Here is a 25250-nt window from a genome sequence, read left to right as displayed (position 1 = left end):
AAAAAAACTTACCATAAGACCGTGGAGCAAAGATATCGATAAGGGGACCCCTGTGGGGTAAAATTTTGTGAAAATTTTGATGAAGTTCCGTCAGGAATCTCTGAAGAGCTCCTTAACCCGCGTGGCTCCTGCTGCACGGAAAAAAGAAGACTGAAGGGGGACCCCTGCTGTCTGCAGGGTTGGTGCTATGCTGGGCATGCCCAGTCATAGTTCTAGAAACTTTGACATAAGTGTTCCATGGTTGGGCTCCATCCTGATGATGTCACCCATATGTGAGGACTACCATCCTGCTTGTCCTGTGAGAATTCCACCATAAAGTATAGCTATTGCCAATGGGCCGGATGGATGAATATGTGGGTATAGGCATCTTTCAGATCCAGGGAACATATCCACCCTCACTTGGATGAAAGGCAGAATGGTGTGGCGGGATTTCATTTTTAATTTCTCCCACAGTAGATTCTTGTTCAGACTTCTTAAATCCAGGATGGCTCTCAATCCCCTGGACTTCTTGGGGCTAAGGAAATAGTGGAACTCCAGACCATACGTGACTGGGTGGAACAGGTTCTATTACCCCCCCCCCCCCAATCTGAGGAGCGACTCCACTTCCAGGTGGAACTGTGCTAAGTGAGACTAAGATGGATCTGTATTGTAGGCTGAGCAATGGGGAAGCATGGAAAGTCAGAAGAAATGCAAGTGATAACCAGATTCTGCAATCTTAAGCACCCAGTGAGCTTTGATGATCTTGCAACATTTTTCCAAGTAAAGATGAATTCTCCTGCCTGCTGGAAAGGATGAGTTCTGGATTTGAAGACGGGTCAAAAACTTGATTCAGATTTTGGCTAGACCAGCAATATTGTTTTTGATTGGCGCCTTTCATGCTGCCAATCAAGCCAGAAGCTGCTGCTGCTGTGGAAGCAGAGGAGGAGCATGGTACCATTAGAATTGAAGGAAGGGAGGACTCTGAATGTATGAAAGCAAAGTAAGGCCATTTTAAGGTTGACTGTTGCTCTGAGCTGGTTGAATGCAACTGGACTGCTACATGTTGCTTCTTGATCCGAGCAACTGTTTTGCTGAGTTTCTCTCTGCAAAGGTGATCTCCAGGCACAGAATGTCAGCTGGCTTCTAGTAAGCATTGCTGTGCAAAGTGCTGGCCCTTAACCAAGCCATTAAAAGCGTGTTCCAATGGAGGCTGATGAGGAGCAGGCTGTCATATCAAATGCTTCATAAACTGATTGAATAAGATGGTGTTTACACTCTTCTGTGTCCAGGAGAAGCTGTAGCTATGCAGAGTTGCTGTCCACAGGAGCAAGGAGCAAGTTCAGTTTTTGAATGCAATCATGTAAGTATTGTACCATTTAAAACTAGTGCGCAGAAATGAGAGCATTAAACATGGAACTGGAACACTTTTTCCCCCAAAATTGACCACCAGTCTAGGGTGTTTTGCCATGGAATGCTGCAAAATATTGTTTTCTTTGCTTGTTTTAAAGCAGGTTCTACTGATTGGTAAGCAGCTATACCACTCCAAATCCCAGAGTTTTCTGGACTCTACATTAGGTCTAATTTTGTGGGGGCACAGGAAATTGGATTCTCCCACATTCTTGAATGTAATTTCTGCAAGATCAAATGGATAGGAATGGCTGTGAACTCCACCAGGGTGTCTATTACCTGGAGAAGACCAAAGACTTCTGTGAGAGGATCCTTGTTCTAACAGATGTTAACTCTTAGCACCTTACCCAACTTATCCAAGAACCTGGAATAAGAGAGGTCCTCAAGGGGAGACAAATGTTCCAGAGGCTCAGGTAGGGAGTCAAGAGAGTATTCAGTCAAACCTTCCTCTGATCCGAGGGGAGAAGGGACAATGACATGGGTAACTGAGGAAGGGTCCTCGGTTACCCCGAAGAGGAGTATTCCTGGTGGATGTCTTCCAGCTGGCTGGTCTCTATTGCAAGAGAGTGGAGAGGTTGCAAGCCACCTTGCAGTGATTCTGATGAAGTATCCCTCGGGTCAGGGGTGCACGAGACTGAGGGAGAAAATCCAATATTCTAGAAAGGAGAGGTAGGAGAGGTTGAAGAGTGCCTTCTTTATCCCTAGCCTTCAGGAAGGTGGAAAGTCTTCACTCTGATCTCTGGCCAAACTCTGGGGAACATTTTCTTCAGAGACCAAATGGAAGTTCTCTTATACATCTTCTGGACTTTGCAAAATTTGTCCCAGAGGCCAAATGGAAACCAATGGCAGCACAGAGCAGATGGGATCTGGCACGTCCAGGTGCAGGCCTTTCTCCAGCAGCTTTTTGACATAGGCAGAGGTAAGAGGATTATCTCCCTCAGCTCGGCATACTCGGCAATCTGACAAAAAAAAAAAAACTACCTTGGTAGCACTGAGACCCAGCGTGGCAATGGTGAGGATCCTCTGTCTGAGGCTTGATGGAGGAAGCATCATTTGAGTCAAGGCTCTATGCATCGAAGGCGCTGATGGTCAATACACCGGTAAGTGGTATGTCAATGGTACCTGTGCTATTCTTATGTTGCCTCATTAGTCCTCAAACAGCATTTTCCAATGCTAAATTAAAAAAAAAAAATCCAAACCATTCTTCACAAAAAATGTCCTGCAGTAAGAAGTCATTAAGGACTCCATGTGCGATAGGAAAATGCCCCTTAAGGACAGATCTGATATTAGTTACCAGCACCTAGGACCAAACCACAACAGTCTATCTGCTACCACTATGGCCAGATGTCTCCATGCTCTCAAAAGTCCAGAGCTTGAAAGATGGATAAACTGTGTAAGTCTCTAAAGAGCCACAGATGGTCTGCCTCCTGGAGTAGAACCTTTTGGGTTCCCCGGGTGCCATTCTCAGACATCAACAAGTGCTTTGCATACAGCACGAGACTCAGGGCCTACAAAAAAGAAGTGCCACTTCTTGGAACCAGTGGCACAACTGGCAGTGAAGAAGCATCAAGCCTTGGTACCAATAAAGCATATAGAAAAAATTAAGAAAATTTAAGATACTGAAAGATGACACTTAAGAAATATACAGAGAAATAGGGTACATATCCGTGCTGATGCTCAGATTTAAAAAAAGCGGAGGGCATGGGAACTCCTTCATATGCTCAATAGAGCAAAAGCTTTCTGAACTAAAAGAGAAGGGGCATTCCATGAAGTTAGCAAGTAGCACATTTAAGACTAATCGGAGAAAATTCTTTTTCACTCAACGCACAATAAAGCTCTGGAATTTGTTGCCAGGGGATGTGGTTAGTGCAGTTAGTGTAGCTGGGTTCAAAAAAGGTTTGGATAAGTTCTTGGATGAGAAGTCCATTAATGGCTATTAATCAATTTTACTTAGGGAATAGCCACTGCTATTAATTGCATCAGTAGCATGGGTTCTTCTTAGTGTTTGGGTAATTGCTAGGTTCTTGTGGCCTGGTTTTGGCCTCTGTTGGAAACAGGATGCTGGGCTTGATGGACCCTTGGTCTGAGCCAGCATGGCAATTTCTTATGTCTGTTCGGCGTCAGTTGATGTCGCCCACGTGCCATGGCTAATTTAGCCCTGCTTGATGGAGGACACGATATATCTATCGTTCCATGGTGTTACCATGCCTAGAATACTAGGGTTGTTGTATCTTAAAAAAAAAAAGATACAGCGGAATTAGAAAAGGTCCAGAGAAGGTCCAGAGAAGAGTGACAAAAATGATAAAGAGGATGAAATAACTTTCCTATGAGGAAAGATTTTTCAGCTTAAAGAACTGTTAAGAAGAGATATAATAGTGGTCTATAAAATTTTGAGGGGAGTGGAATGGATAAATGCAAATCAGTTGTTTATGCTTTCAAAAAATAAAAACACTAGGGAACACTATGAATTTATCAAGTAGCACATTTAAAACAAATCTGAGAAAATATTTTTTCACTCAATGCACAATTAAGCTCTGGAAGATGTGGTAAAGCAGTTAGCGTAGCTGGGTTAAAAAAAAAAAAAAAAAAAAAAGGTTTAGACAAACTCCCAGAGGAAACGTCCATAAACTTATTTACCAGGTACTCTTGGGGAAAGCCACTGCTGATCCCTAGGTATAAGCAGCATGAAATCTATTTGGGATCTTACCTGGTGACCTAGATTTGCCACTGTTAGAAACAGGATACTGGGCTTGATAAGACATTTGGTCTGATCCAGCATGGTGGTTCTTATGTAAGCTATTCTTAGAGATCCAGAGGTCGCTATTCAAAAGTCATTTAGATGAATAACTACATTCTGCCCACATAACGAGTAGCCGCATAAATTGGAGGAGTGCAAGAAGCAGGCGGGAGGTGTTTCTAGGAGGAGAGAAGTTAGCGGCATAACAATGCGGCTAACTTTGATATTTGGAGTTAACCATTTAACCTATGCGACTAACTCTGCTCACCCCGTAGGGCTGACTGAAATTTAGTTGAATATACTTATCTGGCTAACCAAGATTGCCGGGTATATTCAGCAGCGTAGCAGCACCGCTGAATATCCTGGGTAAGTAAGCCAGATAGGTGTACCCATCTGACTTAAGTAGCTGCTCTGCAGCTAAATATTGCGCCCCCCCGTGTTCTTATCAACAGGTTCATGGACGAGTGGCCATAAGAGTTAGAGCAGCAGGCTGAGAATCAGAAAGTCAGGGTTCAAATCCTACTTCTCCCACCTTGGACAAGTCACTTTGCCCACCACTGCTGCAGATACAAGTCCTTTTTGGAACAGGGCCTACCTACTGTGTCTGAGCTGTATCTTGCTTTAAGGTTTATTGTCATTTATATACCGTTGTCTCAGCAAAGCCTTCATAGCGGTTAACATTTCAATAAAATAGATAAAAGCAATGAAATTACAATCATATCATAAAAGGAGATTAACAGCTAAAATAATTATAAGATCAGAAATTACGAGAAACACAATAGCTGTTAAAATAGAAATTGTTAAAACTAAAATATTTTATAATAAGTGTTAAATAATTAAAAGTACTAAGAACACATTTATCATTTCCAAAAAAAATAACTAACTAAAAATAAAGTGCTGTAGATGTTAAATTAGCATGCATGCCTATTTCTCATTTTCAGTGTAAGCCGTATTGAACAGCCATGTCTTAAGATCAGCTTAGAACTTCTTTTTATCCTGTTGCAGCCGTAATTGAGATGGTAACGTATTCTACAGTTTTGATCCTGCTATTGATAGGGCTCTGTCTCTTACTTGGCTGAGACGTGCAGATTTAATTGTAGGAATTGACAAGAGTTCTTTATTGGCCGATCTCAAATCTCACTTTATTCACTTTATAATGAATTCTCACTTTATTCACTTTATAATGAATTCAAGAGCTAATCAGAAGCCAATGTAAAGAAATTAATGTAGGTGTAATGTGATCACATTTCTTTTTACGGACAGGATCCTGGCCGCAGCATTTTGGAATACTTGTAAAAGTCTGTGGTATGCCTAGTAACAGTGCATTACAATAGTCAATATTGGCAAAAAGTAAAGCTTGAAGCACAGATCTAAAGTCACATTTCAATCTTCTCTTCAAAAAGATATAAACTGGTTGGAGTTAGTCCAGAATGTGACTTATCAGTGGTCTTAAAGATCTAAACATGTATACCTTAGTGGAAAGGTGAGAGGGGAGATGTGATAGAGATATTTAAATATCTCTTAAGGTTTCCATGCACAGGAGGATAGCCTCTTTCAGTGGAATGGAAGCTTTAGAACAAGGGATCATGGGATGAGAGTGAAACTCAGGAGTAATCTTAGGAAATATTTCTTTACAGAGAGGGTGGATGCATGGAATTACCTCTCACTGGAGCTGGTGGAAGCATAAACGGTATCTGAATTCAAGAAAGCAAGGGATAAATACAGGGGATCTCTGAGGGAATGATGGTAATGTAAAGGCTTGGCAGATGTGCAGACTGGATGGGCCATATGGGTCTTTTTCTGCCGTCATGTTTCTATTAGGAAAGGTGAAGAATTAAATCCAGTCTATCCACTGGTAAAAGATTCCCACCTGCCCCCCCCCCCCTGTTGTATTCCCTCAAAATATTCTCTCCCATTTTTTGGCTCTGTTGGTTCTCTTTGTATTTTCTCCTGTTACTTTTATTTTACATGAGAACCTATATGCCTATTTTTAATAGACACAGACTCTGTTTTTAAAGTCTCCTCCCCTCTCCGCTTGAATTGTTTATGTTGTTCTTATACTGATGCTATCACTAGCATGTCTTTGATACTAATCAGGAGAACAGCAGCCAGATTTACTTACATAAGAAACTTTCAAAAACTTCAAAGCATTTATGTAACTTAAGAATTAAAATTAAATAATGAGAAATAAGGTTCCTAATATGTGTTTCATCTGCTAACAATTTATAAATGGTTTTAGTATTAATCAATTTTTAAATTACCACTCAAATGGGCAGATGAAAATACAGGGGTAGTGGGTTTTACCTCTAACAACATTACTGTGGCCAGAGATTGGCCAATGCAGAGACAGCTATGCTCAAAAGCCCGTTTAGAAAGAGCCTTGAGGGTTGCTCAAGGATGACACTTGCTGATCAAAACGTAGGGTGAATTAAGAACCCAGCCCAGATCCCTTCGTCAAAGGAATGGCCCAAAGCCTGGGGGAAGAGCAGAAAAGTAAAATGAAAAAGGTGTGAGTGGAATAGGAGTCATAAAAATGGCAACTCACCCCCAGATCTCCTCCACTAGCACAGAGATGTGCAAGGTTAGTACAGGTGCCAACTAGGCAGGAGGACCATGGTGAAGGAGAAAAAAGTAAATAGCTATGGTTTCATATATTGCAATGTTTAATCATCAAACCAATTGTGTGGCCTTGATTTTAAAGATTTTCTTTGCCTTTAATTAGTCTTTAAAGAAACGGAATAGGATGGCAATTTGCAATAAATGTCAGAGAGAATACCGAAGCACAAACCCATTTTTTTATTTTAAGCTCACTTTGCCCATTTGAAGCTGGACAGTACTAAACTCTAGTGCCATAGCCCATCAAGAACTTTCTGAGTGGGTGAAGTTGAAATACTGCTCTGTAAGTAGAAAAGGAAGTCCTGAGAAGAGTTTCTTAGCAGGAGGGCCTCAGATAAGGGAAACCACTCCAGAATGCCACAGAACAGATTCTATCCTTATGTAACCCCCCCCCCTAACAGTTTAGAAACTAATAGAAGCAAGCCCAGGATGCTTTAATTTGGTATCGTGAAACTTTCTGTCTTATATTTTAAAGGAGTGAAATTTGGAATCCCAGGGAGAAGTGGGTGGGGGGAACCTGCAGGTCTTTTCCCTCTGAAAATTTGGGTGGCGAAACTCCCCACCTTTGTTTCACTAGGGTGGGGAGTCAGATCGGCAGGACTGCTAATTTTTTTTTTTTTTAATCTGGCATCGCTACTTTACCAGCTATATTTTTTTGAATATAGCTAATTAAGGTCAAAATGTTATCCACGTACATGTACCCTTTGAAACCTAAATGGTGATATTCAAACATAGCCAGTTAGGCTTCAAAGTAATCCAGCTACTCTCCCCAAATAATTTTATTCAAAGATATTTAGCAGAAAGTTTATTCCGCTGAACACTGCTAACAACTTATCCAGTTAACTTTAGCTGGATAAGTTATCTGTTTTTATAAATATTGAGCTTTAAAAGCATAAGAAGAGAGATACTGTAGTATTTTCTAGGTACATTGTAATAATTAGACTATAGAGAAATTAACTAAAAGCTCATCTGGAGAATATGTTCTGACTCTTTGGTCAAGGTGAATCAGCAATTGATAATCAAACCCCAACAGGGACTTGCCTTCATCATCATCCTCTTCATCCACACCATCCCCATCTGCCTCTGCATCAGAATCGGGGGCTTCTTGGTCTTCCTGGTCATAGCCATCCAGGTACGTTAGCTGAGGGAGCAGCTTGAAGACACTTTCTCTGTAATCATTCAAGTTTGTCACCTCACAATTAAACAGGTCCAAACTCTTCAGAGATTCTAACTTTTTCTGCATTTGGTGGTAATGATGGAGAAGGTGGAGACGGGAGGGAAGGGGAGGAAAAGAGACGAGAAGAACAGAAAAGGTTCTAATAAATCAAACAATCCTTTTAAAGCACCATAACAAATGTAAAAGACAAAGCCATATAGTAAACATGCTGAGTGACTGATCTCAAATAGAATTCTATGTTATACTGAGGTCTTGGTTTACAAAGCTTCCCCTCCATAGGCATAGAATGAGAAAAGTATCTTACTAAATCAAAGCCTCAGTTTGAAAAAACATCCTTTCTGTAAAGAGATTAAGTGAATACATTCTTCCCTCCCCAACTGCTGACAGGTAGAGTAACAATACAATAAGTCCTGCTAAAGAAAGTTTTAAAGTACCATAATACTCCACCGTGAATCAACATTAAGGCACCAATATATTAGCACTGGTTTTTACTCTGTTTTAGCTTACACTCCTTATGGCCCACTCAAAACAAACATAGCTTAGTCAAAACATTTTTCCATGCTAAAACAGGAGTAAAAACCAGTGCTAAAATTAGCACAAGTGCATGCAAATGCCATAGAAAAGAAGGCATTAGCTATTTCCCAGAAATGCAGAGAAGCACTTTAAAGAGCAGACAGCTTAAGGTACATTTTTTTGTGCTGAAAATTTAACTCCTGGGTCAGAGCAGGAGTAAAATTGAACTCATATTTCTGGTGGTCATGCTAATTCTATTACTATGCCCAATGTGGTATTGACTAATTGCTTCTACCACACAAGGCACAGCAACAGAATAACTTCAGCCACCAGAAATGAGAATTTACTCCATCTAGGACCAGGAGTTTAGTTTATATGAGGTGCAGGCTCAGGTCAGGAAAAGAAAGACAGCCTGTGGATTGATGTTTTCCTCAGAAAGCTTACGCTGGAAATTTACCTCCTGGATCTGAAGTGGAGTAAAATCACATTTCTGGTGGCCAATGCTATATATTATTGTATTCAGGAAGGACATATTTCCAGTGTAAGCTCTCTAGGGAAGGCACCTACAGCTGAAAAGTATGTCAAAATCAGGATTCACAGCTCCAAAATGCCTTCCCCAGATATAGCAGAGTTGCTTACCTGTAACGGTTATTCTCTGAGGACAGCAGGATGTTAGTCCTCACACATGGGTGACATCAAATGGCGCCCGATGTGGAAAACATGTCAAAGTTTCTAGAAACTTTGACTAGGCACACAGAGCATGCCCAGCATGCCCTATCCTACACGTCCGTGGGGTCCCTCTTCAGTCTCATAACATAGAATTATGATAAAATAAAAAAAATACAATAAACCCAATTCCGCGGGGTGGTGGGTAGGTTTCGTGAAGACTAACATCCTGTCTTCTGAGAACACCTGTTACAGGTAAGCAACTCTGCTTTCTCAGAGAACAAGCAGGATGGTAGTCCTTACACATGGGTGAATCCCTAGCTACACGCTGCTCCCCAACACAAAAGGGGACCAATAGACACCTAACCAGATGCCAACGGGCACAACACCACCAGTGCTATTGGTAACAGAGGGGGAGACAACCTGAACACAAACAACAGGTACTAGGATGGGAGAGGTGGGTTCTATACCTCAAACAGGTTCCAGAGGACAGACTAGCCGAATCTACTGTCATGTTGTCCATCCCTATCCAGACAGTAATGTGATGTGAATGTGTGGAGAGTACTCCACGTTGCATCCTTGCAGATCTCCTTCATGGGAACTGCTCGCAAATGAGTCACCGACGCTGCCATGGCTCTGACAGAATGAGCCTTGACATGACCCCCAAGATGCAGTCCCGGTACAGACTACATCATGGTATTTCTTGATATATCAGCGGCATTTGAAACTCTGAATCATGATATCCTATTGCTCAACCTTGAACAAATAGGAATCAGTGGTACAGTAAAAAAAATGATTTAGTTCTTTTATTTCAGATCGTTCACAAAGAATTACTGTTGTAACTCAAAATCAGAATGGTACACCGCTAAATCTGGCGTCCCACAAGGGTCTTCACTATCAACGTTACTTTTTAACATCTATCTGCTACCTTTGTGTCATCTTTTAGCTGGCCTCAATCTATCTTTTAAACTTGGCTATCACATAATAGACTAAAATTAAATACTTCAAAAACAGAATTAATATTTTTATCAGTAGTACCAGACTCCATATTTCAACCACCCGCTACATTTATATTTGAAGGGCAAGAAATTGCAATAAAACCTCATGCAAAAAACTTGGGTACTATAATAGATGGCAGACTTTCTATGACAAACAATATATCAGTATTAGTAAAAAAAAAAATAATCATTTTTTAAGCTCCATATGCTAAAAAAATTAAAACCACTTCTATTATCATCTGATTTCCGTTCTGTGACTCAATCCCTCATCTTAACAAGTCTGGACTATTGCAACGCTCTATATCTAGGTCTGCCGAAGGTCACTACACACCCTCTACAACTTGTTCAAAATGCCACTGCTCGTGTACTATAGAATATCCCTCGCAGAGAACACATTACTCCGGTTTTGCAATATTTACATTGGCTACCAATATCCTACCATATTACCTATAAAATTCTAACCATAATACACAATCTACTACATAACGCCAACTCAGTATGGCTTTGTGCCCTTCTTAGAATTTACAAACCCACAAGGCAACTACATTCAATGGACAAATGTACGCTGGAGATACCATCAGTAAAATAAGCACATCTAGATCTGACACGTAAACGCGCTTTTTCAGTTGCCAGGCCAACCCTTTGGAATGCTATTCCAGAAGAAATACTAAAGAATTCAAAAAGGCTCTAAAAACATACCTTTTTACCGCAGCCTATATTACTACTTAACAAATCCTTCATAAGTGCTGACAGCCTCGAGTACAAACTTACCAAAATGACTGCCATATGTCTTTTTAATATTCTTGAAGATTAATGGATATGTTTTTAGTTCTTTTGAAGTGTATTTTTTAATGATGTATATTGTTTTTGTCCATATTGTAAATTTTTAATTATGTATGTTTTATCTTTGTAAACTGCTTAGCCGGACAGGTCTCCTCCCAATTTTGCGGTATATAAATCTTTTAAATAAATAAATGCTTAACAGAAGGAGATGCAATCTGCTAGCCTACTGGATATTCTGTTTGGCAATGCCCAACCTGTTCTTATCAAAAGAAACAAAAGTTGGGTGGACTGTCCATGGGCCTCTATCTGCTCTAGACAGAAGGCTAAGGCTCGCTTGCAGTCAAAACTGTGCAGTGCTCGTTCACTTTGGTGCATATAGGGCCTGGGAAAGAAAACTGGCAGGACAACTGATTAAGATGGAAATCTGTCACCACCTTTAGGCTGGAACTTAGGGTGTGTATGCAAGACTACCCTTTCATGATAAAACTTAGTATAAGGTGGATAAGTCACTAAGGCCTGGAGATCGCTGGCCCTGTATGCTGAAGTGAATGCCATCAAAAAATATGACCTTCCAAGTCAGGTACTTCAGGTCACAGGTGCACAGCGGCTCAAAAGGAGCTTTCATCAGCTGAGCTATCATGATGTTGAAGTCCTAAGATACAACAGGAGGCCTTAGGGGAGGCTTCGATTGAAGCAAGTCCTGCTTGAAACATACAATTATAGGCTGTATAGAGATAGGAGTACCATCTATACCGTGGTGGTATGCACCAACTGCACTAAGACGAACTTTGAGTTGGTTTTTAAGCCAGCCTCTGAAAGGTATAGAAGATATTCAAGCAGATTTTGTGTGAGGCAGGAGAATGGATCTAGGGCCTTCTGCTCACACCACATGGATAAACTCCTCCAGTTCAGTCCATAGGACTTTCTAGTGGAAGGCTTTCTAGAAGCCACCAGGACCCAAGACACATCCTCAGAAAAATCAAGTGGCTGCAGAGCTAACCTCTCAACATCCAGGCTGTCAGCAACAGGGCCTGGAGTTTGGGATGCCACAGCCTGCCCTGATCTTGTGTAATGAGATCTGGGGAAGTCACTAGACTGATTGGTTTCTGGATGGACAACTCTGCAGGAGCGGAAACCAGACCTGTTTTGGCCAATCAGGGGATATGAGGATCATAATCCCTTTGTTATTGCGAAGTTCAAGAGAGTCTTCGCCACTAAGGGAATTGGAGGATATGCGCACAGAAGACCCTTGTCCCAGTGATAGGCCAGGGCGTCTGAAGCTGGTTTGCTGTTTGATCTGGACAGGGAGCTGAATCGAGGTACCTTCCTGTTGCAGGGGGATGCAAACAGATCTATGTCTGGGCTCCCCCAGAGATGGAATATACAATTTGTTATCTCCTGGGTCCAGGGACCACTCGTGGGGAAGGCTCGATTCAGTCTGTCCGCTACCATGTTCTCCATCCCGGACAGGTACATGGCCTTGAGCACGATTCTGTGAGACAGGGCCTACGACCAAATCTGGACCACTTCCTGACTTAGGAGGTACAAACCTGTGCATCCCTGCTTGTGGCATACCACATGGCTACTTGCTTGTCGGTCTGGATCATGACAACTTTGTTGGACAGCCGATCTCTGAAAGCCCATAGTGTGTACCTGATCGCCCGGAGCTCCAGGAAGTTGATTTGACAAGAACGTTCCTGAGCGGGTCACAAACGCTGGGTGCCAAGCCCATCCACATGAGTTCTCCACCCTAGGGTTGATGTATCCATGGTTAGTAAAATTTGAGCAGAGAGACTCCGAAAGGAAATCCCCTGTTCAAGAGTGGATAGTACCCACAACCAGGACAAAGAGTCCCTGAGAGACAGGGTGACTTGGATGCAATCCTGCAGGTTCTGAGTGGCTTGACACCACTGTGATCTCAGGGTCCACTGGACTCTGTGCATCTGCAAGCGTGCCAAGGGAGTGACATGGACGGTCATGACCATGTGGCCCAACAGCCTCAACATGTGCCAGGCTTGATGCCTGCTGGCTCTTTGAACTTCTGCCACAATGGATGCCAAGGTGACTGCCCTCTGGCATGGCAGAAAGACCTTGGCATGAGCCATGTCTAGCAGGGCAATGATGAAGTCCAATTGAGGTGACAAATTGAGATGGGACTTTGGGTAGTTGAGAATGAATCCTAGTGACTCCAACACTCGAACGGTCAAGCACATGGACCTGGTGGCCCCTGCCTGAGATGTGCTCTTGACCAGCCAATTGTCCAGATACAGGAATACATGCACTCCCAGTCTGCAGAGATGTGCTGTCCCCTTGGCCAGGCATTTTGTGAAGACCCGTGGGGAGGATGCAAACCCAAACAGCAACACCCGGTACTGGAAGTGCTGTTTTCCCACCACAAATCAGAGATACTTCCTGCAACTGGGGAAGATCTCGATATGGGTGTAAGCAGCCTATAGGTAGAGGGACCATAGCCAGTCCCCTTTTTGCAAAAGAGGGGTCAAGATGCCCAGAGAAACCATCTTAAACTTTTCTTTAGAAACTTGTTCAAGGCCCTCAGGTCGAGGACTGGACTGAGTCCTCCTGTTCTCTTTGGAATCAGGAAGTACCTGGAGTAAAATCCTTAGCCTCTTTGCCCTGGTGGTACGGGCTCCACCGCTCTGGCCATTAAGAGGGAGGAGAGCTCCGTTCTTGGTATCTCCTGATGCGCTACCGGCCCCAAAAACGGACAGAGGGCAATTTGGCGGGATATCTAATAGATTCAGTTGGTACCCCTGGCGGATGATGGCTAGAACACACTGGTCCGAAGTTACACTGGGCCACTGGTTCGCAAAAATCCGCAGCCTGCCCCCAACTGGAGAGTCCATCATCCTGGGTATGGGCAACTGGCTTACACTCCCTGTGGCCCAGTCAAAACCCTGTCGCCGAAGTTGACTGAGGAGCTGGCTGGAGCTTGGGAGCTCTCTGCTTTCTGGGACGGCCATGGGAGCTCAGATGGTGTGGATGGGATTTGAGGCGGAGGATAGTACTTCCTTTGGCAAAAGAAAGTTCCTGGGCCAGGCCTCGCCGGCCTCCTAGAGGATGAGGACGGGTCTGGAGTACTGGCAGAGAGTTGTTGGATGGTTTCATGATGTTCCCGGAATTGGACCACAACATCCGTCACCCTATCTCCAAAGAGATTCTCTCCAGTACACGGCATGTTAGCGAGTCTTTCCTGTACCCGTGGTCGGAGATCCAAGGCCTGCAGCCATGCCATCCTGCGGGCCCCAATTCCCACTGCAGAGCCCTCAGATGCAGTCTCAAAAACATTGTAGGTCGCATGGACCTTGCATTTCCTGCACTCCAGACCCTTGTGCACCAGCAACATGAGGGTATCTTCCTCCTGTTGAGGCAGCTGCTTAGCCATCTTCTGCATCTGCCCTCCAGATGTCCCGCGAGAATTGGCTCATATAGAGCTGGTAGGTGGCAATGCGGGCAATAAGCATGGTGCCTTCGAACACCTTCCTCTCAAGAGCGTCCATCGCCCTGTGGTCCTTCCAAGAGTGCTAGGCCTTCTTGAGGGCAGATTCGACCACCATCGACTGGTGAGGCAGCTGATGCTTAACTTATATGGCATCCTTCTGGACGAGGTAAACCCCGTCTGCCTTCTTATTAATGGGAGGCACTATGAGGGGATGTTCCCAAATCCTCAGCAGCAACTTCTTAAGTATCTCGTGTACTGGGACCCCCATGTTCTCCTTATGAGTCTCCACAACTGAAGGATCTCAAGCATACTGCGCCTGGCATCCTCTTCAGTTAAAAGCTGGAATAGGATGGCTTCCACCATCACCCTCACAAAACCTGCAAAGATTAAGTCCTCAGGCCAGATCTTCCTAGGACCCGCGAAGGGGATCAGCAACTGGCACCAGGACTGGTGAAGACCACTGAGTACCCCAGCATCAATGGAGGATGGGTGCTCCTCACGAAAGGGTTGCTTCGGGGGCATTGTGGCAAACGTCAGTGCATCCCCGTGCCTGGCATTGAACATTAAAGGGGACCGGTACTGATGCTTCTTAGGCTTCCCTCGATGCTCGGCCTGGTTCTTCCCCGGTGGAGAAGCTGACGAACCCGGCATCTTTGGACTGGAGAAGATCAACATAGGAACATAAGAAAATGCCATACTGGGTCAGACCAAGGGTCCATCAAGCCCAGCATCCTGTTTCCAACAGTGGCCAATCCAGGCCATAAGAACCTGGCACGTACCCAAAAATTAAGTTTATACCATGTTACCATTGCTAATGGCAGTGGCTATTCTCTAAGTGAACTTAATAGCAGGTAATGGACTTCTCCTCCAAGAACTTATCCAATCCTTTTTTAAACACAGCTATACTAACTGCACTAACCACATCCTCTGGCAACAAATTCCAGAGTTTAATTGTGCATTGAGTAAAAAAGAACTTTCTCCGATTAGTTTTAAATGTGCCCCATGCTAACTTCATGGAGTGCCCCCTAGTCTTTCTACTATCCGAAAGAGTAAATAACCAATTCACATCTACCCGTTCTAGACCTCTCATGATTTTAAACATCTCTATCATATCCCCCCTCAGCCGTCTCTTCTCCAAGATGAAAAGTCCTAACCTCTTTAGTCTTTCCTCATAGGGGAGCTGTTCCATTCCCCTTATTTTGGTCGCCCTTCTCTGTACCTTCTCCATCGCAATTATATCTTTTTTGAGATGCGGCGACCAGAATTGTACACAGTATTCAAGGTGCGGTCTCACCATGGAGCGATACAGAGGCATTATGACATTTTCCGTTTTATTCACCATTCCCTTTCTAATAATTCCCAACATTCTGTTTGCTTTTTTGACAGCCACAGCACACTGAACAGACGATTTCAATGTGTTATCCACTAGGACGCCTAGATCTCTTTCTTGGGTTGTAGCACCTAATATGGAACCCAACATTGTGTAATTATAGCATGGGTTATTTTTCCCTATATGCATCACCTTGCACTTATCCACATTAAATTTCATCTGCCATTTGGATGCCCAATTTTCCAGCCTCACAAGGTTTTCCTGCAATTTATCACAATCTGCTTGTGATTTAACTACTCTGAACAATTTTGTGTCATCTGCAAATTTGATTCTCTCACTCGTCGTATTTCTTTCCAGATCATTTATAAATATATTGAAAAGTAAGAGTCCCAATACAGATCCCTGAGGCACTCCACTGTCCACTCCCTTCCACTGAGAAAATTGTCCATTTAATCCTACTCTCTGTTTCCTGTCTTTTAGCCAGTTTGCAATCCACGAAAGGACATCGCCACCTATACCATGACTTTTTACTTTTCCTAGAAGCCTCTCATGAGGAACTTTGTCAAACGCCATCTGAAAATCCAAGTATACTACATCTACCGGTTCACCTTTATCCACATGTTTATTAACTCCTTAAAAAAAGTGAAGCAGATTTGTGAGGCAAGACTTGCCCTGGGTAAAGCCATGCTGACTTTGTTCCATTAAACCATGTCTTTCTATATGTTCTGTGATTTTGATGTTTAGAACACTTTCCACTATTTTTCCTCAACAGCGGTCATTCTCCAGTGTCCCTATCCACCGGCAATTTTGACGGAACAGACAGCCCCACCAACGTTGATGGCGTGGTATCCATCAGTGCAGCTCTGTAATTCGTCGATGCCAATGCTGCCAGCTCAGACTTCAACACAAAGATCTGATCCATCTTGTCGAGTCGAAGACTATGTTCCTCCGGGGTCATCTGGGTACATGAGCGACAACCCTGGATGTCAAGCAATGCTCCCAGGCAGAAGATGCAAACATCATGAGGATCGGTGATTGACATGGTTCTCAGACACTGGGGGGCATTGGCGAAAACCAGATATGGCTATGGTGAGGGGCAAAACAAAAGGGAAAAGAACGGGTGATGGCGGCGGGCGATGGTGGCCGACGGGCACTGACACACTGCCATCATGGGGGGGGGGAGGGGGAACCAGCCGCGAAAAGAAACTTAGCCAAATGTTGAAAACCCTGACTGGGGACACTACATGGAGGCACTGAAAGGGACCTGGCAACGGACCTGAAGCAAATAAACGTGAAAAACCGTGAAAAATCAAATTTTCCATAAGGCAAAAGCCAGGTTTTTTAGAGCACAATCAACCCGCAAGGCTCACAGCAACGCGGAAAAAAAAGAAACTGAAGAAGGACCCCACGTAGACACGTGGCATAGGGCATGCTGGGCATGCTCAGTGTGCCTAATCAAAGTTTCTAGAAACTTTGACATAGTTTTCCACATTGGACTCCATCTGATGATGTCACCCATGTGTGAGAACTACCATCCTGCTCGTCTTCGGAGAACTTACATTTTGTTCAGTTGTAGGTGCATGGTCAAATGAGTTTACGCTTGAAATCTAACTCTTTCTTTGGTTTGATCACATTTCTGGTGGCCAATGTTATTCTACTGCTGTGCCCAGGGTGGTAGAAACAGCTAGACACTATCCTATGGGCACAGCAACAGAATGACAAGGCCACCAGAAATTTGAGTCAAGTTTTACTACACTTCAGACCTAAGAGTTAAATTTCCAGAATTGTGGCAGATGAAGCTATTTCAATTGTCTCCAGTTATACACCCTCCCCCCTCCTCCGTACCATTCACATTCACACCCCAATACACAACCTACCTACAACACTAACAAACGGAGAGAGGGCTACCACGTGGACAGGAGAGAGAGAGAGAGAGAGAGAGACAGCCCTAGAGAACCCTCCCCCCCACACATCCAATGCCATTGTGCCACAGTGCCAGTGTGTATTGTTTAGCTATGGGTGCCTGCGCCATTGTGGCAAGGCATGGTAAATAAACTTGAAGGTAAGCTGCTTTCTGGGGCAGCAATCTACAGCTAAATATTATGGATGCATAGCTGGAAGAGTGCCTTCTCCAGAGAGCTTAGCATTTGATTTCACTTGGCATGCCTTGCCCAAATTGCCGTGCATGCGAGATTGTGCCCAACTCAGGGTACACAGTGCCAGTCTTGCATGCAAGACCATTTTGGGCACATTCCTTCCATCTTCACTTACCTCCTTGTTCCTGTTTTAAAACACTAACATGGATTTTCAAGTTAGCTTTTACTCCACCTCAGGCCAAGGAGTTAATTCACATTTCTGGTGGCCACGATATTCTATTGCTGTGCCTATGTGGTAATGTCTAGCTGTTCCTATCAGACTGGGTATGCAAAAAGTAACTATGGCTACCGAAATGTGAGTTTACTCCACCATGGACCAAAAAAAGGCGTAACATTTCCAAAGTAAGATCTTTCAAGCTAGCACCTACAGCTGAACTGTTTAGCATACTATTCAGCTGTACGTGCAGGCCCTAGAGAGCGTATGCATTATTCACAGCTGTAGGTTCTAGCACCAGAGAACATATGCTGCCAATTTAAATTCTTCCTGGGTCTAAAGTGGAGTATCACCAGAAATTAGAGTTTATTCCACCTCAGACCCAGGAGCTAAATTTCCAACATTAGCCCTCTTGAGGCAGGCAGTCACGTTTTGTTTCCTGAACTGCTGAACAATATACACACAGTGCCAAAGTGTGTACTGTTCAGCTGTTGGTGCCTATCCAGCCAGCATGTACTTTGCTCATCTGCATGTAGGTGCCTTCCCAAGAGAGCTTATTCTTTTATTTTACTTGACATTCCTGATCAAAATGGCCTAGAATGAGAGAATGTGCCCACAGGTTGGGATGCACAGCACTAATCTCATACGCAATGCTATTTTGGCAAGGCATGGGCAAGTAAAATCAAAGCATAAGCCCTCTAAGGCAGGCACAGTCAGCTGACCGGTATGCACATTGGTGCTGTGCATTCGACTTTGGTGTCCTGTGCAGCTGTAGGTGCCCTCATTTCTTCCACTGAGAGTTAATGCTTTATTAAGCTAGCTGTAGCTGCCCACCCAAAGCTTTATGCTTTGATTTTACTGCCATTCCTTACCAAAATGGCCTTAGATGCAAGAATTTGGTCTCTGGTAAGGATACTTACAACTAACTGAACAAACTGTAAGCTCCCTGGGGGTGGGCATCTACAGTTAAACAGTGTGCCAAAGTTGGGATGCACAGCACCGATGTACTGTTCAACAATAGATGCTCACCCCAAGATTTGGCACTAGAAATTAAATTCCTAGGTCCGAGGTGGCATAAACTCACATTTCTGGTAGTCAAAGTTATTCTATCATTGTGCCCAGTCTGTTAGAAGCAGCTAGACACTACCATACTGGGCACAGCAATACTGTGTGCCCTCCAACACTTGGTGGAGGCAATGCTAGACAGAATCACTTGATACAGTGCAGCATGCTATGAGAGGTCCACAATTAGACCCTTTGGATTTATCCATCACTGAAGGGATGCTCTCATTTGGAGGAGTGGGGGGGGGGGGGGGGGGGGGGGAGAGATCACTGAGATTTGGTGGGATAAAAACTGATAGAGTTGATCCCACTGGTTTCGAAGGCCCCAATGAATGCCCCACATGTGCAGAGGAGTTGGAGGAACCATAAGCACCTTAGCAGCCATGTGTCTAAGGATAACCAGGCCCAACCTTGCTGACGCTCTGTCCTGCTGAAGAAGAGAATTTCCAGGCTCCTTTAGAAAGCTGCTCTTTCTGCAGAGAAAAACGCTTTCTCCTGAATCAAGTCTATTCAGGTTCCTATGAACTGAATTCTTTGAAATGGAACCAGATTTTACTTAGCAAATTTGACCAGGAACTGGAGGAGCCATATGGTCTTCTCAAGGGACTCTAGAACTCCTGAAGTGGATGTTATATCACCAGCCAATGGTCTAGGTATGGGAATACACAGACACCCTACCAACAATGCTATGCTACCACTACCATGTAAACACTCTTGGGGTGACAGAGGCGAAAAGGGAACACCTTCTTTTGGTACTGTGTGTCCTTCACCATAAACCTGAAGAACTTCTGATGGGCAGGGTGAATAGGGATGAATATATATAATCCTCCTTCAGATCCAGAGCACATATCCGATCCCTTGATTGAATGAAAGGGCGTTCATCTTGAACATAAGAAATTGCCATACTGGGTCAGACCAAGAGTCCATCAAGCCCAGCATCCTGTTTCCAACAGAGGCCAAACCAGGCCACAAGAACTTGGCAAATACCCAAACACCAAGAAGATCCCATGCTACTGATGCAATTAATAGCAGTAGCTATTCCCCTAAGTAAACTTGATTAATAGCAATTAATGGACTTCTCCAAGAACTTATCCAAACCTTTTTTTGAACCCAGTTACACTAACTGCACTAACCACCTCCTCTGGCAACAAATTCCAGAACTTAATTGTGCATTGAGTGAAAAAGAATTTTCTCCGATTGGTTTTAAATGTGCTACTTGCTAACTTCATGGAGTGCCCCCTAGTCCTTCTATTATCCGAAAGTGTAAATAACAGAGTCACATCTACTCTTTCAAAACCTCTCATGACTTTAAAGACCTCTATCATATCCCCCCTCAGCTGTCTCTTCTCCAAGCTGAACAGCTCTAACCTCTTCAACCTTTCCTCATAGGGGAGCTGTTCCATCCCCTTTATCATTTTCGTTTTTCCCTTCTCAGTCAACCCAACTGCAACTGGAAGTGGAGTCACTTCTTCAGTGGATGGGATTGAAACAACTCAATAATGTAGCCAGGGATTCTATTCCAGATACTTCCTAATCACCCAAGAAGTCAGAGGGCAGGGGAGGTCCTAAGACCTATATTGGACTTGTAGAGACCGATCAAGTTGTTGGTGCATGAGAGGATGGGTAGGGAACTGAAAGAAATTGTTGTACAACCTTCCTTCTCCCAGGATCATAGAGAACACTAAGCCATGACCTCTAAGAGGATGAAGGCAACTGATGAGATTTCTAATGTTCCGAGGGGGAAATGTCTATACTAAGTTCTCACCAGATATTCTGCACTTCATCCATTCGATTCATTAGGGAACTCCTCTGGATGAGAATGATCCAAATTGTGTTGAAGGCAGAAGCTCTTGTAGAAAGGCGTACATGGTATGGGACCTTGGGCGGTTCTACAATGTGGGAAAAATTCCTTTATCTTGGACAGGAGAGGCTCTCATTTCCCCCTCTTATCTCCACAGATTATAGAAGCAAAGAAATTCTTCACTAGTTCCAACAGTTGCCACAAGCTGGGGAATTCTCTGCATTGGAGTTGGAAGACAGACATCCTCTTCAGAAACCTAGATTGGTTCATTAACACTAAGGGCAGTCTGTAAATTAGTGGAGAAACTCTGCACTGTGGCAGTTGTGACTGGCTTTGAGGTGCTTCATACCAATTGCGTCAACACTTCCTGCTGACTAGTGCCTCGGTTCAAGGATAGCACTGGCTGTGCCTATTGCCATGCCCTAACCTCAACAGCAGGTTCCCTGGGCTTATGCACCTTGGCATGCCAATCTGAATGAGATTATGTCTTAGAGTGCAAGATCCATGACAATGACACAAATGGCACCCAAGTTGGCCCCAGGTCTGGGGAAAAATAAATGACTTGGCACCATGGGAATCTTTTGTGCTATAAAGGATGAAGCGACTTGTTCCAATAAGCCTATCCCATTTTAATGTCAAGGAGAGGCCCGCTCTAGTGGAGCACCAAGGCGATGGCGATAACATTTTCTTCTTCCTCACATCATTTGGGCAATCTTTTTGATTCTTTATTCAGGACCACAGGATTCCAAGCCATGCGCAAGCCCTGACCTGAGATAAATCCAGGAACTGGCACCACAGTGGAGGGCAGCTTTCCAGTGTTTGCGGGAATGAGATGGGGAAGATTCCCATCTCAGTTTCCTGCATCATCAGTCCAGCAACACTTTGCTCCTAGATGAGAAGTGGTTCCACTACTCAGTCTTGCATAAGTTTTTGGACTCTTACCCACCCTTAGGGCCTTCATTGTCTGGGCACAGTGATGCTGTGCCCTAGTAGACAATCAACCATGTCTATTTCAGTTGGGGGGGGGGGGGGGGGGGGGAGACATAGGTCAGATAAAGGCAGTGATAGCAGATGGCATGCGTATCAGTAATGGACATCCGGCACCCACAGATGCAGACTTTGAAGCCACTGACAATGGGCTTCTTGGCTTTAGGCTTTTCCACATTCATTTAAACCTTTTTTATCCTTTACAGCTTATAAATTCTGTTTGAGGGGCTTCAGAGGCAGCATTAGAAAAATAAAAGATACAAGGCAATTTAGAGCACTACGGTCAAAAACCTTTTAAGACTGGGACACATCCGTGCAGTAGCTCAGAAAAAAAATAAAGACTGAAGAGCTCACAAGGCAGCATGCACTCAAGGAAATTCCTATGAATATTTTGAGAGCTGGATTCATGTTGGCGCCATTAGATGACATCACCCACACATTATAACTAATTCATGAGATTCCAGGGTTTTCCTCTCAACCTCCAGGTCACAGTTTCAAATACTGCAGCTTAGGGTGTCTTATTAGGCCGTGCATTATGATACCTGCCAGATTTGGCAACTTAAATGATTCCCAACAGATCTGGAAACCATCATGTACTACCTGTGAAAACCAAGCTTATGGATGTGATGGGACAAAACAATGCATCAAAATTAAAAAAAAGAAATTAATAATAAAATCAAATCAAAATGACATGGACATGTGATCTTGCAGATTGCTCATCACAATAAAGATTTCAGCTCCTCAGGCCTTTCATCAACTTTGCATGTGATGGTTTCTTGAAGTCACAAAGGGATCGGAAGGAAGTTTAATGAAAAATAAATATTGTATTTTCATCAGATAAAAAAATAAATACAGGAAAAAAAGATTTGCCCCTTTTTATTTGCTACTCTATTATGACGAGTCTTATTTTGCTCTCAGAACCTTTAACTGCCTCAATATTCCACCAGAAGAAGCCATCTAAGACCAGTTTTACAATGCAAGAATCCATTAGTTTTCGGTTACCTTGACCCCTCTTCTCTCCTTCCCAAAAACATCATAAGTCTTTTTTTTTTTTTTTTTTTTAATTTAGCCAGCAGTTTCCTCCTGTTCCTTTGAGCTGAAAGCCCTCACAACTGACCCCTCTTGGGCCTTGCTGCCATAAGCCTTCATTTGCAAAGTATCTGGGTTCTCTCCCCCTTATAATTACTTTTTTTTTTAAAATTATTATTATATCCCCTCCCACCTACCCATCACCAACACAGTCCAGTCATAACATTGAAAATTCTTGGCCAGGGGCCACATAGAGCAGCTCCCTTCAGAATCCACTAATTATTACACACACTGAGACTGGCTACCAGGTGTTATTTTGTGCACTGCCGCTATCTCTCAAGGCCTGTGAATGCTGCCTCTGTAGCATTTCTAACCTTGGCCAGCCCAAGAAGGTCGCATCTTCAAGACATTTTGCCATATGCAAAGAAGAAAGGAATAAACCATATAAATAACAGTTTTAGGACCATACTCGATATTCTGGAAAGTCTAAGTTCAGTTTGACCAGTGTAATACATACCAATGGTTCCAATGTGCTGATATCTTTCAGTTTATTACCACTAAGGTTTAGATGTGTGAGGTTTGGAAGTTTTTCTGCTAATACATCTAGGCCTCCAGAAATCCTGTTGTCACTGAGCTCAAGCTAAAGAAAAAAAAAAAAAGAGAGAGAATGAAAGTTAATCTTTCTAGATACATCAAGAAAAGCAGAACTAATAAATCTAAAAATCATAGGGACTAATATTCATATTATTTAGGCTCCTGTGTCTGGTGCTTATTTTCAGCCAAACTCAGGGCCCTAGAAAATTCACATAAATTTAAGGTCCTTAAACTCAAGCTCCTAAATTTAGGCCTGCTAATCACTTCCCTTGATTTCATGTCCTAAATTAGGTTCCTAGTTCTAAAAGTCAGTGCTAAGCTCCTGTCACCCCACCTTAACTCCACCCTGTAGCCACACACATTTATCTTAAATGTAGGAACTCAGCCCTAGTAAATTTTCAAAAGGGCCAATTAAGGAGCCTAACTAAACGTTAGGACCCTAAACCCTTTGAAAATTGGCCCATTATACTTAAACAACTCCTTCCCAACCCCTCCCCCCCCCAAAAAAAAAACTAACCCTCACCGATTGCTCTAGATGGTTTGGAGTTTGTGAGCAGGTCAGGACAGGGTGGAGTTCAGGGTCACAGGATAATTTGTCCTATCGATACGTAGAAGCCTGCGTCTCCATTCCAGAGTAAATAATGGTTTCCAGAGATAAAGAAAGCAGAAATAACCTTCAACTGCTTCTACTGTAGTCTAAGCAAGTGTTTTTCATGCCAGTTGTGGAGTACTTCCCCATGCCACACACACGTTCCCTATCTCCTCCTCTCTTCCAATCAGTCTGCTTTTCAGAAATACATGATAGAGTTGCATTCAGTGCAAATTGTATGCATATTCACTGCAGGTATCCTGAATACCAGACTGGCTAGGGGATAACTCCAGGACCAACTTGAGAATCACTGGCCCAGGAACTAATCTATGCTTATAATGTGACACTGTCACAGAGTTAGTGTAGCAGGAATCTGATAATCTATAAAAAATAAATCTTGCTTTCCCAGTGATTTGCCACCATCTAGTCAGCTCTGTTTTGCATTTTTTCCCAAGTATCTTGGTGGGATGCTTTTCAACCTTTTTTAGCCATGGCACATGACAATAGCTGACATTTGTTTATAGCTGTGGTGTAGCAGCAGGAGAATGGCCATGAAGTTCCATGCCAAAAGAGTGAGTCAATCCTGATATTACACCAGAAACATGGAGACGTAATTGATTTCCCTAACAAAAACTGCAACTACATGTCTAGCCTTACAGTGAAGGAAAATCAGGATGGGCTCAAAACAAACAGCAAACACCTGTAAACTCAACCAAGAGAGACTAAGTAACAGCTCAAAAGACACTGGTTCAGCAGATGGGGCTAACGCAATTGCTTTCTGCTGTATTTCAATTGTAGACATTTTTGCTAGGCCCAAATTACCATTTTCCAAATGCTGAGTGTCCTTTGATATTACCAGAATATAACAAAATTGTTACTTAACCAATTCTCTTTATAATACTCTTCAATCAACAAAGGAGCAAATAAACTCTCAAATACAGTCTTACCCGATTTCTACTTCCATTTTTCTATATTAACTAGCATCATTTAGAATTTTGTTCAAATATAATTTACAGTTATACCTTTATTTGAACAAATATATATATATATATATATATATATAAAAATAAAATATGTGTGTGTGTGTGTGAAATGATAAGAGTACACCCATATATTTAACTGTTCATTTAAAATAAATATCACAAATCTTTATTATAGCTTATATATATATGTTAAAAATTAATAATTCACACAAGACACCATTTGCAAAAT

The 25250-nt window shown here is 43.1% G+C and overlaps 1 protein-coding gene across 1 annotated transcript in view; it reads right to left on the bottom strand.

The window, feature by feature from the left end:
• Window positions 1–7676: 7676 nt before the first annotated feature.
• The window catches only part of ANP32B (acidic nuclear phosphoprotein 32 family member B), a 146385-nt gene continuing 128811 nt past the window's right edge, over window positions 7677–25250 (bottom strand). Inside the window, exons 3-4 of the mRNA XM_029612091.1 lie at window positions 23373–23495; window positions 7677–7976 (exon numbers count right to left, since the gene is read on the bottom strand). Of these exons, the coding sequence (XP_029467951.1) occupies window positions 7677–7976; window positions 23373–23495 (423 nt within the window). The remainder of the gene's footprint in view (window positions 7977–23372; window positions 23496–25250) is intronic.

The sequence above is a fragment of the Rhinatrema bivittatum genome, chromosome 1, assembly GCF_901001135.1.
Source record: "Rhinatrema bivittatum chromosome 1, aRhiBiv1.1, whole genome shotgun sequence".
NCBI classification, from domain to species: domain Eukaryota; kingdom Metazoa; phylum Chordata; class Amphibia; order Gymnophiona; family Rhinatrematidae; genus Rhinatrema; species Rhinatrema bivittatum.
The sequence above is the reverse complement of the archived record's forward strand: the minus strand, read 5'-3'. Positions and strand labels throughout refer to the sequence as shown.